Genomic DNA, 17,494 nt, shown 5'->3' on the forward strand with positions numbered 1-17,494 from the left:
TAATGGAAATACATTAATATTTACAATTAAAAACAATAAAAGTTAAAAATATGATATAGAAAATAAACAAGTAATATAATATTTAGGAACAAAAGATCTATGGTTCTTAATAATATAATAATATATTAACATATTAGTCCTAATATAATAATAATAGTAAAAATAATTAAAATATGGTGTAAAATAATAAATAAATAATTGTAAAATTTAAATATGAATTTTTAAATATTTTTAAATATTTTTCACTTATTTTTTGACATTTTACACAAACTTAAACAATAATTTAAAAAATAATTTTTATAACATAGATATTGATATATCATTACAAGTTAAAATTATACATTCTTAAAATTTTTAAAGATATAAAAATCACTAATAATCTCAATTTCAATATTTTTTTTTCTAAATTAGGATATATATTGTCAAATTTGAAATTCAAAATATATAGTAATAAAGTTTGAATTTAAATTCTAAATTTTAAAAGCTATGAAATATGGAAGCAAAGTTAAAATTTGAAATTCAAAATCCAAAAAATTGTAAAAAAAGGATTCCAATAGAAGAGTCTATCGACGTCTAACCTTTGTGTTTTTGTATAGTGTACTATTTATATTTGTCTACATAGTCTACATTTTGTAAGTTTTGATTGTTTACTCTTTATATTTTGTTTACAGTCTAACATTTGTATCTTTAAAGAATCTACTATTTATATGTAGGTGTAATTAATCGGATAATACTCACTTTTGTTTGGATATGTCAGTTTCATACCCACTTTTACAAAGGTGTCAATTGGGTCCTAACTTTGGAAAAGATGTCTCAATCAAGTCCCTTTGAGAAAAAAATATTAACGCCATTAATGGTATCGATATTTAAAATGACTTACAAGAGTGAAAGGAACCTAATTGAGACATTTTTTCAAAAGTTGGGATTCAATTGACACATTTTTAAGAGTGAGTACCAAACTAACACATCTGAAGAGAGTGAGTACTATCTGACTAATTAAACATTACATTTACATACACAATCTATCATTTGTAGCTTTATATTGTTTACTCTTCACATTTTTTTGTATCATCTAATGTTTGTATCTTTATTAAGTCTACTCAACAATTTCTATATCGTCCATCATTTTTATTATTAGAGAAACAACTATTATATTTTTCTACATTTTTTACTCAATATTTCATTCAAAATTAAATTTGATTTCTTAATTTTAATTGTCTAAATCTTAATATATTATTTAAAATAGTTATATATAATACATTTTATTAAAAATATATATAAATAACTTAAATACATTTTTATTATAAAATCAATTAAAATATTATTATTGAATTTTATAAAATAAAATTTATATTAAATTTAATTATACTTTTATAATTTTAAATTAATTTAATAAATATACTATAATTTTTAATTTTAAAACTCGATATCCCGTGCGTTGCACGGGTAAAAATACTAGTATAATATAAAGAGCAACATCATGAAGTATATGTATCAATTATTACAGTTATCCAAAATATACTTGAAAGGAAAGACTAAGGCACATCAGAATGCCATGAACGAAATATAAAAGGTTCAACCGACATTCAAAAGCTTGCTCATAGAGTAAGCGATTACAATATAACGAAGGCCCTTCAAACATGAGGCCAACATCGAAACATGACTGACTAAGCTGCAACATTCCCATCGTCACTACGATCACCAGGATTCCCATATCTACTCACACCAAGAAATTGGTGATCATTGCAAAAAGGAAAAACCACACCAGAATAAAAACACAAGCAAGAAAAGTAAGCTAGAGTAAAAGAGTTTTTATCATAATTAAGCATGCAATTTAAAAGCAAGTACACATCAATCAACCAAGCATGTGATAGCAAACAAGACTCTAAGACTCAATTTATCCGGATACATATAATCGGTCGGATTCACTGGATGTTTGCACTTGTGGTGGCCTCTACTGCTCTGCAGAGCCATTGCCAATGGGTTTTACCCTACCACGCACAAGGTTAACCTTCAAACGTCGAAGACCATTATCTTGACAAAGACTAGGGCCTCCTACTACTCTCACCACTTGAATCCTTACCTAATTATATACACTACGACACCACCATGAAACCTTACCAAGGGGTTCATGGAATTATGTCCATCACATACGGCACTACCACGAGATCCTACCAAGAGTTTCACAAAATTACGTCAATCTCATACCATAGTCATGTCTCACCAACCAACCATAGATTTATCAAGCATAACAATCTCATGCCAATATCCAACAAATCAACCAATCATGATTCATGCACTTATTCATACCAAGCTCATCAATTCCAGTCCCATTATATCATATAAATCATACAAGGCATCTTACTTAAACTTTTTAAAGCAACAAATCATCCAATCATGTGAAACATACACGTATCCAATCAACTCTGTCAATCTCGCTCAGGCTAAGAAGTTCTCGCTCAGGCGAGAGGAACCCCTCGCTCAAGCTACCAACTCTCGCCTGGGTGAGACTACAAACAGAGGGCACATCGAGGTCTCGCTCAAGCTAGCCCATCTCGCTTAGGCGAGAGGCCTTCGCTTAGGCGAGTCCTTGAAACAACGAGGGGGTGAGTTGCTGCTGTTCTCGCTCAGGCGAGAGCTCCTCGCTTAAGCGAGAGCTTTTTGTTTTGGGCGAGCACCCAGCTCGCCTGGGCGAGTTCAGCAGAACCCACTTGCTATCATGCATGCCAAACCAGATTCCAACAACACCATGAGCACAAACAGTATATTATCACACATTCAACATACATATCAAGCACCCATAACATAGACAGATCCAATCAGGAAAAATAATGTAAAAACAATGAAACTCTAGCTTCCCTTACCTGGACAGATGCTAGCTAACAACATAGGCAGCCTACAGAGGAGCCCCACAATTCCAGGAACAACTTGGTAAGCTGAAAATACTAACACCAGAACAAAAATAAGGTTACTACGATGAACCCTAGTTGGAACCACGAAAATAAAGCTAGAGAAGAGAAAGTATGGGTTAAGGACCAACTTACGTGGAATAAAATGGAGTTTAACTAGCTTGACAAAGAACGGGGGCCAAACCCTAACAGAGCTCTGTTGGAGAAAAAAAGAGAGTGAGTGAAGGAGCTGCTTTTGCAAAGTGAACAAAATGAAAGGGTTAGGACTGGAAAAGGGGTTTTGGGGCCCTATGGGTTGGCCTTAGGCCCAACAGTTAAGGCTAGACCCTTAAACATAAAGAGCATAAATAAGTGGACCTTACACAACGTTTGTCAAAATCCAAGGCTAAACAAGCAAAAACTTATGCTAAATCGCACACATATGTGACTCTAAATCCGTGGATGTTAATTTATTAGTGTCGGCTTTTGTAGGCAGACTCTAAGTAGTGTCGGCTTTTGTAGGCAAACTCTAAGTAGTATCAGCTTAGCCGATGATAATTCATCACTAATTTTTAAATTAACTTTTTAATTAAAGTAGTTTAGTGTCAACTTTGCCAACACTAATGCATTTTATTTTAAAGTTTATTTAATTTAACATCAACTAAACCGATGTAATGACAATCACTTAAAAGTAATTGTATAGTATTTCTATGTTCAAATAATATAAAAAAATTTATAGTTTGTAAATGAAGATAAATATGAATGAAGATGAGAAGAAGAATTTGGATGAAGAAACAAATGTAGATCAAAGATGATGTGTGTGGATGAAAAAAATTAATGAGGATGAATGAGATGAATATGAACGAAATATGTGAGTGTGAATCAAGATAAGTGAGATGACGTGTGTGTATATATATATATTTTTTAAAATTTGAAAAGAAAAAAGAATAAAAATTTCCTGATTGAAGCGGGAGCATATTGGCGAATATATCTTTTAACATATTTCAGAATGTATTACATTGTTAGTTTGGAAATTTTCATTGTTGGAATTAAGTTATCAATATTTTTGTGCACACTTAATCATTGTCTTTAATATCAATTTCAAGCAGTGTTTCATATAAAGGGAAAGGGGAAGTTAGGCAAAAATAAAAATAAAAAATCACAATATCAATATTTATGCAATGATATAGTGTGTACCGTATCAAATAGGAAAGAAAACTTGCACACGTTGCAGCCAGTAAGACTGTACAATTGAATGGTCCATGAAAATTAGACAGAAACTGGAAAACATTGTAAAAGGTTAGTTCAGAGGAACTACATATAAAGATTAAGTAGAATATTTAATACTTTTTGGATGCATTTAAACAAAGCTGAATGATGATGACCTTGATGAATTTCATTATAACTAAGCATCGTGTAATAAGTAGTAACATTTATTGATTTCCGAAAATTAAGGAAAAGTGTAGGGGTAAAATGAATAGATGTAACATGCATGCAGTCTCCGACCACGAGTATTTGGTTAAATGGTTAATACCTTCTACAAAGTCGCAAAGTTGGAAGGTACGAATTGACGCAAATCATGCTCGAAGAAATATTTCATTTGGGGGCATCCCATCAAATTCATTTGAGACAACAATGGGAATATGAACTTGGAAGTGCCTGTGTGAAATCCTACAAAGTTTGGTAAAAATTGAAGGGACAAGGTTCGGAGCTGTCCAAATATTATCTCATCCTCAATGGATTCATGATCACCCTCTTTGGACACTATTTCCTCTATTGCTTGACAATCTTGTACGGACAGGTTCTTGAGAAGACCTAGACTTCTGGCTGTTGAGAGTGTGAGCAAATATACTAATCCATGACATCCATCAACAGTCAAATTTATAAGATTTGAAAAGGACACATTGGATGGCACTAGGATTTTCAGGCAAGGGCATAACCCTACATCCAATGTTTCTAGTGTTTTAAGTAATGGTTCTACCCATGAGTGCTCCAACCCTATGGAACTAAGCCTTTTGAGAGTATCCAAATATAAGCCTTTTAGCTTTAAAACAATTTTGGCACAATCAGCATTAGGTTTTTGGGAGGTGAATATTTCATTGAAGGTCGAACAAAGAACTTTCAGTGTTTTAAGGTTTGGTATCTTTTCAATTAAGCCACTTGAGAATAATGTATTTGACTCATCTTCCGCATGATAACATTGCAATTGGAGATATTTCAAATTTTGCAGAAGGTTTGCAGCATCTGTATCGAATTGTCCTTGCCCAATCACAGCTTCTTCCTTAGTTATTGTTTGATGCTCCCTGTCATGGATAGCCTAGGAATCAAAGCAACTAAGAAAAATAAGATTCACGAAACAGAAGGGTATAACTAATGAGAAAAGCAACAAAAGGTAACCAAGTGAGAAAAAGATGACAAAAATATATGCAATAGCTGTAATGATGTCTAAACAAGAAAGAGCTATGAAAGCATTACAATTTGAGGATTTGCCTTTCCCTGAAACAATCCATGCGATATCACCGTGACATCTTCCTTTGTGAGTGACAAAACCTCCAAGTTTGGAAAGATCTAGAATTTATTCAAAGCAAATACAGAGAAAGATAACAATAAGATCCAACTCATTTTATGAATAAAGTTTTGATATTGTATTAGTAAAGGATATAAAGTATGAAAATTTAATTTTGACACTGTCAATTGTTTTAATACCTTTTCAGCAACGAAAATGGCTTGCTCATCATTTGAAAAATCAAGTTGATGATCTGCAACTTGACTATGATGTTCAATTGTAAACCATTTCAACTTGTCACAATGAAATATATTAAGACGTGATAGCATTGGCCATTCTAGGGAGTGTTTTCCAGGGAAGAGATACTTGAGCTCAGGCAATTTCCATAGAGTTATTGAGGTCAGACAATGGAAAATGAGCTCTTTAGTTGCTCCCTTCAAGGCTGCTTCATCTTCTACAAAAATTTCCTCCAGGCTTGGACAATTTCTCACAAAAAGAATAACAAGATGATTGGCCGCTGATGATCTAAACAAACTTTTAAGTCTTTGACATTTATAAATGTACACTTCTTGCAAGTCTTGAAGACCGATAATTTCATCAACATTCAGATTCCAGACACTCTCCAGATTTGGCAAACGATTGAGAATCAATTTCTTCAAAGGAAGAGAATACTTAGAAGCTGGTTTATTGTCTGCTCCCATATTTTTCATATCAAATATCGCCTTAACAGATTGGCAGTTGACTACATGGATCTCTTGCAAGTTGCGTAATAATGGAAGTATATAAAAAGGAATGACATGGGATAAGTTTTCATATTCAAACACAATTAAATATTTCAAATTGTTGAAACAATTTTCACTTGGCATAGGAACTACACCAAGCCATATCTCTTCTAATTGAGGGTGATAACCAAATCTCAAATGTTGTATATCGCATGCGAACCTTTCCACCTGAGTGCAAAATAATTGTTTTAGTAATGATCTTCTGAAAACACATATTAATCGTCACTCAAAAACCTGTTAGAATTTTCACATGGATGGGGCCCATTTGAAGGGAAATGTTGTAAATAAGCAAATAATTATATTTGACAGATGAATTTGGTACCTGTTCGTGAAACAACCTCTCCATTGTTGTGTTGATGTCATCATCAAACTGACAATCCCAAACCTCCTTTGATGTCACAACACCCAAAAACGATGGGGCATTTATGATTCCTTTAGAGAATGTTTTCATGTTGGGGCATTTAGCCACTCTAGCTAATGGCAAACATGGGAATTGTAAAGTGGCATTCCCCATATAAAAGCATTCTAGTCTTTGTAAGGAAATCAGTATTAACTCTCTAAGACGTCCAAATATGATCTCATCAAAAGCGTTTTCATCTTCTTCTTTTACAACTTTTTTCATTGATTCACAACCTTGGATATCTAGCCTTTCAAGTTGCACCATACTTTTCACAGTTGAAAATGTACATACATACTCCATCCTTTTACAATGTGTCAGAATCAATTCTTTCAAATTCACGAAAGATACATCACAAGGTACTAATTTCTCTAACCGAGGACAATTATTAAGTGTTAATGATTCAAGCTTTTCAGATAATGACTTTACCCATGGGTGCTCTAACTCTAATCCCACAAGTATTCCGTCATGAACTTGGAGTTTTTCATGGGGAAATATCTCCGTTAGACCATAGCACCCACTCACGAGAAGTTTCTTTAAATTGGGTACCTTGTGAAGGAAATCAAATAGCAAAGTACCTTTATTATTGTCATAACCCTCAAAGATTACATAGAGAATACTTAATTTGCAAAGGAGGTTTCGTGGCAAATGTGCTTCGCTCAAGAAGGTAATGTTTTCCTCGTTCACGTTCAACTCCTTAAGCTTCGGAACAACCTAGCAATTAAGGACAAATAAATTCAAAAGAAAATGCAAGGAGACAGTTAGGAGGAAAATAACGAAAATAAAAGGAAGAATAAATTCCTTGTGCCATGCTTAGTCACCTTTTCAACCGAGAACAGGGGTTGCTGTAGACGCATAATTGGAACAATATTTTGATCACTGTGTATAACTGTTTCTTTGTGGCAATGAAATTCTGATGTGAATAACTTCAACTTAGAGCAAACGTGCACGTATAAGGTTTCTAATCTGGGGCATTCTAGATGGTGTTTTCCAGGATAAAAACAACTAAGTCGTGGCAAATGAAGAAGATTTAGTGAGAGTAAACTAGGAAATTCAAACGTTTCACTTACTCCATGTTCCATTGCATCTTCCTTTCCAACAATTTCTTCCAATTTGTTACACCAGCTTATTCGAAGTGTCTTAAGCTTCCCAAGATTTCTTGGAAGGGATGAAGGGAACAAAGATTTCAAGCTGTCACAGCTGTTAACAACAACTTCTTGCAAATTGGGAAAGCTGGCAATTCCTTTAGGATTTTTGTTCCATACACATTCCAAATTTGACAAGCTTTCTAAAGTAAGTCTCTTCAAAAGAAAGACTATTGACTTGTGCCTGGTTTCAGTGTCAACTATATCAAATATTACTTGCGCTGCACCACAACTATTGACTTTCAGTTCTTCTATGTTCTTCATGTAAGGAAGTACATAAGATGGAATTACAATCTGTATTTTACTTGCTGCAACGAATTCCAGTGTTTTTAAACAGCAAAAGAAGTTGTCTGGAAAGATGGGTTTCCCATGCCGAACTCTTGTTAACTCGGGATACTCCACAAGTTCCATGTGCTTTGAATATTCAAAATGAGCCTTGAAAGCCAAGAAACTCAACATCAGGTGTGTATGTAAACTAAATAAATGCCAAAGAAAACAAAATAAAGAGTCTATCTGAAAAGCCAAATACATTTAAACAATAAAGTGTTTTGGATTCACACTATTTGTAATTAAGAAAAAAAAAAATCTATTTGAAGGAGGCCTATTAGTTCACCATTAAGGTAGATAGATCCTTGTGTTATTCAATTATTGTCATGTTCATGGGGAATATACAAACTAGAATTTTGGAAACTTTTCTCATCATGAATATTTTTCCTGAATGATTTTATTTGATTAACTAATTCTTTAATTCTAGAATAGTAATCTTTATTGGTCTCATACTCTTTTATATTCATTAGCTCAAACTCACGTGTTAGAGGCAAGTAACTTTAGTATAAAAAAGAAGGGGTGAGGATATAAGTTACTTTGCACTAACTTGATTTCCTTTTCTCTGTATATTTTGTAACACATTATTACCCAATTGTAGAAAATTTAGAAAAAAAAAAATATTTTGAATGAAATGAAAGATAAATACTCTAATGCATACCTTGTATGTGATCATTTTTTGTAGGGTGCCATTTAAATCACCTTCCCAATACCATTTGTCCTTTTCTCCAGCAACAACATGTATTTTTTGTAAATTTGGAGCTTTGTGAACTTTAGAGAATTTTGACATTTTAAAGCATCCACTCACTACTAAGTTTTCCAGTAATCGGAACTTTAAGTCACATTTATCTGAAGAGCAGAAACTTGTGAGATTTTGTAAAGACACCAATTCTAAAACTTTTAATTGTCTAAACTCAATTTCTTCTACCTTTTCCTCTTCATTTTCTTCAATGATTTCCACCATCATGGGACAAAAGCTTATCTTCATAGTTGTGAGTTGAATTAAGCTTTTAGCACTTGAAGATGTCATTAAATTCCTCAACCCACTACAATCACTCACTTCCAAATATGTTAATGAGGTGAATGATATTGAGGTTGATGCTAAATTTATCAATTTCAAACATTCAACAATGACTAAGCGCTCAATGCTTTGTAGAAGGGAGTCATGCTCAAAACCTATCTCCTCCAAACACCATAATTGAAGTAATTCCAACTCCTTAAGTTGCATAACACCTATTTTTTCATGTGAAATGAGGCTTTCAGGAGTCCAAATTCTTTTCATGGAAGAACCTGCCAATGTTAATTTTTCCAAATTAGGAAGTCTATGAAGCATCTGAAAAAGAATTTTAGTATTCTTCAATCCCCAGGTAACAAGTGATTGAAGTTTGTGCATTCTCGGAACACTGACAGCATACTTTTGAAACATCCCCCCTTCGCCCAAGTTCATTAACATCCATTCTAAGTTGTATATCACCTAGAAAAAGAGATTATTAAAAGGATTTATCAATATCAAAGGATATCATATTATATATCTCTTTTAAAAATAAATGACATCCACATCTGTAATAAAAGTTGCTTTTAACTTCTATACAATTCTTTGTCCAGCCCTATTATTTCTTACCTTTTCTGTAGCTAAACCAATTGATTTCCCTTGTGAGTTTTCTATTTTTGTACGGATCCCTTCCAATTTGAAGCAATTGGTTATCGCCAACTTCTTCAATAATGGCCACTCTACAGTGTGAGCTCCCCGGTAGAAATTCTCAAGTTCAGGTGATTGTTGAAACAATAGAACATCTAGATGAGGAAATTTAAAAGTGATAGCATTTTCATTTGAACCTTTATCCCCAGCAACAATCTCCTTCATTGCACCGCAATTCCATATGTTAAGTACTTCCAGTTTTTCTAAGTCATTGACAATAGAAAGTGGAAAGAGATATTTTAGATTTGGATTATCCCGAACATCTACTCTTTTCAGATTTTTATATTTTGTTTCTCTGGTGTTATCCTTCCATACGTGCACCAAATTTGGAAGCATTTTGATATACACACTATGCAAGTTTGTTTCATTCCTATCATAAGTTTGCGGAATATTTCCAAAATCAAATATGATTTCAACTAACTCGCAATTAATAATGTTCAATGTTTGAAGGCTCTGAAGTATTTGCATCATATAACTAGGAAAAACCGTAACTAGTTTGTGACACTCTCTTATTATCAAAGAATCCAAATTATGGAAGGAATTGAGACCAATATGGGGCTGCCAAATGGTTTCAAGTTTCTCCATGCAAATGATCTGCATATTCTTCAACTTGGGAAAAACATCAATATTTTTCTGCGGAGGAAAAAGGTTGATAGTTGATCAAATAAAAGAAGTCTACGGTTTGTGCAATTAAATTATAAATTATAGTGAAATTTAATTTCCATGAAACGAATTCACATACCTTTGGATCTTCTGGGCAGAATATATTCTCCATCTTTTCAGATTCACTAACAAGAAGGTTTTGGAGATTCACCAAACATCCAGCCATGGAGATTGACAGTAAATATTTTAAATTACTACAATCTGTAACATTCAATGTAGTCAAATTTTCAGAACATTGCAAAGATTGATCACTCCATATCTTGTGGATGTTGATCATAGACAACTGCAACGATTCTAATTTGGGAATTGAAACCTGTAAGAACATAATGTTTCAGCCATAACTATTTCCATTTAAAAAAAAAGAAGAAAGAAATCGGTATACCCAGTAGAAATATCAAGACTTATAAAAGCCCAATTAATTATTACTTCTAGAGGAACAATGTGTCAAAATAAATATTATATATCATTACGGTAAAGTAAAGGAAGCATTTAAGATGATATTTTGTACAAACCTTTTCATTGAAGAGTGCAAAGCAAGCATCAGTGGTAATATCTTTATTCTTGTCTGGCACTTGATTTTGCAATAACTGTGCACTACAAGTCAACTTGTCATTGGAATATAAAGAAGAAAATGTTGGTAAACATTGTAATGTTAAAAATCGCAACTGAGGAAACTCTATCTTGTTGTCACTGGTTGTGCTAGTTTGTCTTTCAGCAGAAACTATCTCCTTCAAAGAATCACATGCACATACTTCAACTTGTTCAAGCATGGTGAGGGATCTGACCATGGAAAATGTGAAAACATTTTCCAACTTATCACATGTTTTAATCTTGATGATTTTTAATCTGCAGAAAGAGGCTTCTGCAAGTTGAGTGTCACATATTTTCTCCATATTCTCCAGTTTGTATAGACACATGGACTCCAATATGGGAAAAGCACATAGCAGATGCAACTCCTCCTTTGAGTTTATAATGTGTTGAATGCCAGAGTTATTTACAATGAATAAATGCTTTAAATTTGGAAATCCTTCAACGTTTAGTTCATTCAAAATATCATGCACGTCATTGAGTTCTCCCAGTAACAAATTTTCTACACTTTTGAACAACATCTTAACCCATTTTTTAGAATGAATGTCAACATCTTCTTTTAGATCCAATGCCAAAAACTTCACTACTTCATACTTGTCAGGCATTTTGAATTCTCCCTGTGTAAGTATGTTGAATTTTCCAATCACAATCTTGTAACTATCCAACTTATTAAAGAACACATTCTGAGGAAAATCATCTATGCTTGGAATGTGTATTTCTACACTTCTTAATCGATTCAAATGCCTCAAGTCAGAAAAACTAGCATTTCCACTTTGGATTGTATTTTCAAAATCCCATGTAATCAAGTTGTCTCTCTTATAATACTCCTCCAAATTTTTCATCCTTGATATGATATTGGAAGGTATTACTCTTAGTTTTGAACAATTGCTTATGTCAAAAAGTTGCAACTTATCCAGTTGTCCAAATTCTAGGGGTAAACATTCAAAATTGGATCCTGAAAGAGTAAGAATTCGTAGTTTCTTTAACTCTCCAATAATTTCTAAGTTTTCTCCTAGAATGCATCTCTCCAAACAAAGCATTCTCAATTTTTTTAGGCTTTTAATTGAGGAAGGTAAGCATGATAGATTAACACCAGTCAATATCAATACTCTGAGACGAATCATATCTTTAAAAAAATTGTTTGGTATTTCCAAACATTCATTTTTATTATCTATATGTAAGACTTCAAGTCTAGGACAATATATACTCTCAGGAAGTTCATCATTAATATCACAATAGTGTAAGAAAATTGCACTGTACTTAGCTTGTTCGTCTTCATGAGGCCACTCATCTAATATGTCATTTTTCATGAAAAGTACATTCCTTTCTTTGGCTGATATTGAAAGAGCGACATCACGCACAATATCATGCATGTTGAAGCACTCAGTAGAGTAACATTCCACTAGCAAACTTGACTCCTTTAGCTCTTCTATCAACACATTTACTCTATATTTGGTTTCGCTAATTGTTTGGACTCCTTGAAGAACACCTAAACCCAAACAAAATTTCACCAAGTCTATAATCAAAGCATCACTTCCCATTCTAGCACATTGTAAGAAAATGCACTTGAGCTCCTCATTTTTCAGATGATCATAACTCAACTTTACCGAGAACTCTATAGATTCATGTGCTTCTGTAAAACTTTGTTTTTTAATTTGTCGACAAACATCATTCCATACAAAGGAGCTTTTATTCTTTAGTGCTCTTCCTATGGAAACTAATGCTATAGGCAATCCACCACACATTTTGGCGATTTCGTTAGCCTTCCCATCAAACATGGAATTCCGCAAGTGAATTCCAGCCATTTTTTTAAGCAAAGTCTCTGACTCCTTACCATCAATGACTCCTATCAAGAATGTGGATGTCTCTGGTACATTCATTTGATTACATATCACTTCTTTACTTCTAGACGTTAGAAGAATTTTACATCGCTTATGATCACCAAGTAACTTTTCTTTTTTCGTTTTAGTGAAATTAGTGGTCAACATGTTTTCCTCCATCCTTTTGAAATTGTTAGAAAACTCTTGTCTTTCCATCTTCTTGTAACAACCTAATTGTTGGATGTCATTCTCATCATCACGACATGGAATCCCCAGTCTATTCATGTTTTCCTCCATCCTTTTGAAATTGTTAGAAAACTCTTGTCTTTCCATCTTCTTGTAATAACCTAATTGTTGGATGGCATTCTCATCATCACGACATGGAATCCCCAGTCTATTCATGTCCAATCCATCCCATAGATCATCTAGGATTATAAGAGTGTTCTCTTTTTCCTCTATTATCCTCTTTCGAATGCGATCTGCTCTTACAATCTCAGCTTCCTCTTCCAATTTCATTCCTAACATCTCAGCAATTTGTCCTTGAACTTTCTTTAAGTCTAGATTTCTTGTTACATTTGCCATAACCACCGTGTTGAACAACTTCTTTTCTTTTGCTTGCTTAGCAACTTCTTTGACTAAGGTGGTCTTACCCACACCACCAACCCCGTAAAGTCCAATCAAGTTAATTGTAGAATCTTTCAATGCTTGCATAATCATTTTCATAGTTTTGGTTCTTGATGCAAAGCTTTCATAACCAATGTTTGCCAAAGCAGCATCGTTGGATGGACGTACCCGATATGAAACTTTATCAAACTTTTTATTCCAAAGTTCATCTGCTTTGATTTCCTCTATCATCTTTGCAGCATTCCTTCCTAATCGATACCTCAACTGGAAGTTATTTGGAAAGAAACCAAAGGAGCACCTCGTCTTTTCATGGCGTTCATCATCGATAAAACTTGAATATTTTTCTATCTTTTCATCTACCTGTTTTAACCATTCTTGAACATCATCTTCAATTTCTTCCGCATTCATTTTCGCTTTAGTAACTTCATTTTGTACCCTGCTCTTAGCATTGCGTAGCATCTTAATGTAATGTTTTACCTCTTTAAATTTGTCACTGTACTTAAAAATGTAGCCCACATGTCGTTTGACCGCACCTCCAACAATTTGCAGTGCGCTTTCTGTAGTTGCTGTGACCACTGCATCCATGCTTCCTTGAAAACTGACACTTAATTTCTTGTTATTTTTGGTTCTTTTATGGGCTACAACTTTCCCAGATCTTACAAATGCAAAATGCAAAATTTCATGATACAAATAATGAAAACATTAAGCAAATAGTTCTCATATTATTTCTTAGGCGTTTGCAACAAAACAGATCCAGAAAATCTAGAAACTTGCTAGGATTAGTCCTAAAACTATGGACACTATTTTGTTATCATCGGCTTTCGAAGACCAACTCTAACCAAGATCGGCTTAGCCAACGTTAATTCATCATTAATATTTAGATTGAATTTTTAATTAAAACAGTTTAGTTGACACTAAATAAAAACTATTTTAATATAAGTTTAATTTGTGTTGGTTTGGCCGACGCTAATGACAATAATTTCAAAACTAAATTTCTTGTACAACACCTCCATGTTCAAAAAATAAATAAAATAAAAATATTAGTGGATGGAGGATATGAATGTGAATGAAGAACAGGAGTATGAAGGTGTTGGGAATAGTCCAAGTGTGAGTCAAAATCCCACATTGGATAAAATAGACAAAGTTAAACACTATATAAGAATAAGACCCATAACAACATTGCCTTAAGATTTTTGTGTAAAAGTGGTGTCTAAGGTCTTATATGTGTAAAACTAATATCATATAATCATATAGAACCACAATCTCTCAATATCCATAACTATGCCTATGACCATAACCCACATGTGAAAAATATATATATATAACCATAACCAAAGGGGTCCCTCATACACCTGAAGGGAAAGACAAAGTTAAACACTATATAAGAATAAAGACCCATAACAACATTGCCTTAAGGTTTTGGTGTAAAAGTGGTGTCTAAGGTCTTATATGTGTAAGACTAATGTTATATAAATATATGAAGTCCCACATTGGATAAAATAGACAAAGTTAAACACTATAAGAATAAAGACCCATAACAACATTGCCTTAAGGTTTTAGTGTAAAAGACCATAAACCATATATGTGAAAAATATATATATATATATATATATATATATATATATATATATAAACCTATCAGAAGGAGATGAGTGTGAATAATGAGAAGATTTATGAATGTGAATAAAGAAGATAAATATGATGAGATTTATATAAAATGCAAGAAAAAAATTGTGAGTGGAGAGATTTGACATCTTTAAACCTAGGTCTTTAGATTACAAATAATGTATGGTTCATATTCGTTTTCATAAACGTACATGTAAACGTAATATATAAACTAGCATCAGCTTAACCAATACTAACATAAATAAATATAAATACGAAAAATAAATAAGATTAAGATCAACTTAGTTGATGCTAACCTTATTTATTTTTAAAATTTATTTTAGATAGTATTTGTTAAGTCGATGTTAATTCAACACTAACACAAATATTTATTTACTAACAAAAGTTAAAAATAATTTTACATTTTTTTAACTTTCTTAAAACACTTAACCTTTTGTGTCACATTAACAGACTCTATTAGTATCTAACATTGAGTAAACTTTATAGCCGACACAAATCCGAACAAAAATATTATTTGTTAAAAGAAATTCAAATTAGTTTTATAATTTTTAACAATTTTTAAAAAATAATAGTCCAGATTTCGTGTAATGTATTAAAACCTATATTTAGTTAATTAATTGTGATGCAAAATTCAAGACAAAAATAAAGATATTAATTCTGCGCTTGTAGAAACTTGTAAACAAGTAGATATTGATTTAGCCACGAAGCATAATGTATGAAACCTAAAAGTAGGTGAGTCATGTGTAAGAAGACATGTACTTCTTGAGAAATAAAAGATAGCTTTCCTGTATATAGGATAGACCAAAAGTCGACTCTAACAAGCAAAAACCGTTTTGCTCGTATGTGTATGTGACACTAAAATCATGGATGTTAATTTGTTAGCGTCAAATTTTGAAGGTCGACTCTAACTAGTGTCGGCTTAACCGACCGGAAGTAGTTACGAAGTTTTAAATACTTTTCTTTTTTAATTAAAGCAAAGGCAAGGCAATTTGTTTTAAAATTTTTGTGTCAGTTTGACTACCACTAATTACAATGATTTAAAAAAAACATATGGTACCTTCATGTTCAAATAATACAAATAAAAAATAAATAAATAATTATAATGAATTAAAGAGATGAGTGTAACTAAAGATGAAATGGATGAACGAAATGAGAATGGATAAAGGAAATGAGGAGAAGAACGTGCATGAAGGAGATGAGGAAAAAAATGTATATGAAGGAGATGTGTGGATGGAAAATATGAGTGTGGAGGAAGGAGATGTATGGATGGAAAATACAAGTGTGGACGAAGGAGATGAATGTGAATGAAAGAAATGGGTGTAAATGAAATATATGAATGTATGAAATTTATGAATATAAATGAAAAAGATAAGTCTAATGAGATTCATGTAGAAAGTGAGAGAAGAAAATTATGAACAAAAAGATTTTTCATCTATAAATCTGGGTCTTTATATTAAAAAGAATCACAATCCATATTCAATATGAAGATTGCACACAACACACAGATTCATATTATATAACTTAGCATCGGCTTAGCCAATGCTGACTTAAATAAATATAAGTATTAAAAATAAATGAGGTTAACATCCCATGATATCATCAAGCTAGTCTTATTTATTTTATTTTGTATAATTAGTATCCACTAAGTTGACCAATTTAATATTTTTTTATATTTAATGTCCGCTTTGCCAAGGCTAACCTAAATAAATAAAACATTAAAATTAAATAATGTAAGTATCCACTAAATCAATGCTAACTATTTATTTATAGTATTTATTTTATTTTTATAGTTATCTCCTTCTAACAAATATGATTGTTGATGGTGTGGAATGTAAATTTCAAATCACATTTTCAACACTCTAGAATGTTGAAGAACCTTGAAAATAAATAATTCTAAATTGTATAATCTAAAATATAACACTCAAATTTTTAACTTTTGAATTGTAAAATCTAAAACTTTCCGGAGTTCAATTTAGAAATCTTCAGACGAACTATATGGAGGAATAATTTTGACATTTCGCACACGTTATAAAAGGTGAAGGAAGAAATAATGGGATAAAAGATGTGAGAGCCTTCCGGAAACAGTATAATGACAAGGTCAAGCTCCTTTTCACCAACAAGCAAAACCGTATCACTCATATACCGTATTTTAATTTAACGTCGCAAATGCCAAATGTTTTGCTAATGGTGAAGACTTACATTAATGGTTGATTCATCTGGAGGCAACTTTGACCGAAAAAAGAAACATTGGAAATGAAGATATAAATTGGTAGTAGAAGAACACACACTCTATCTATAGTACCTGACAACAACTCTAGGAAATTTATATTTATATGCACTCTTCTCATAATTTAGTCAAGAAAAATGGAAAAAATTGATGATAGGGAAAGTCCTACTCCATCAAATTGGTTTGATGTAGAGTCACCCATACC

At 32.5% G+C, this 17,494-nt stretch overlaps 1 protein-coding gene across 4 annotated transcripts; it reads right to left on the minus strand.

Moving 5' to 3' along the window:
* Positions 1–1,449: 1,449 nt before the first annotated feature.
* Positions 1,450–14,866, minus strand: LOC114185069. 4 transcript variants are annotated; one of them, XM_028072568.1, is made up of 13 exons: positions 10,917–14,866; positions 10,484–10,717; positions 9,664–10,374; positions 8,704–9,516; positions 7,395–8,153; positions 6,499–7,287; positions 5,595–6,344; positions 5,364–5,456; positions 4,423–5,205; positions 4,086–4,168; positions 3,045–3,105; positions 2,865–2,936; positions 1,450–1,716 (listed from the first exon to the last, which is right to left on the minus strand). In XM_028072568.1, exons 1-9 carry the CDS (start codon positions 14,019–14,021, stop codon positions 4,426–4,428), a joined length of 8,034 nt encoding a protein of 2,677 aa, XP_027928369.1. In that variant the 5' UTR covers positions 14,022–14,866; the 3' UTR covers positions 1,450–1,716; positions 2,865–2,936; positions 3,045–3,105; positions 4,086–4,168; positions 4,423–4,425. The 4 variants fall into 4 exon arrangements, with proteins under 4 accessions (XP_027928369.1, XP_027928367.1, XP_027928370.1 ...); XM_028072566.1 differs by having other exon boundaries at positions 2,865–2,945; XM_028072569.1 differs by lacking the exon at positions 1,450–1,716 and adding an exon at positions 1,920–2,171.
* Between the last annotated feature and the right edge of the window lie 2,628 nt (positions 14,867–17,494).

Source organism: Vigna unguiculata, chromosome 5, assembly GCF_004118075.2.
Source record: "Vigna unguiculata cultivar IT97K-499-35 chromosome 5, ASM411807v1, whole genome shotgun sequence".
Lineage (NCBI taxonomy): Eukaryota > Viridiplantae > Streptophyta > Magnoliopsida > Fabales > Fabaceae > Vigna > Vigna unguiculata.

Coding starts and splice junctions, on each gene's coding strand:
- LOC114185069 (XM_028072568.1), bottom strand. CDS start 14,021: ATGGATGCAGTGGTCACAGCAACTACAGAAAGCGCACTGCAAATTGTT. Junction 9,517..9,663: donor TTGGTTTAGCTACAGAAAAG/GTAAGAAATAAT, acceptor CTCTTTTTCTAG/GTGATATACAACTTAGAATG. Junction 5,457..5,594: donor CCATTTTCGTTGCTGAAAAG/GTATTAAAACAA, acceptor AATAAATTCTAG/ATCTTTCCAAACTTGGAGGT.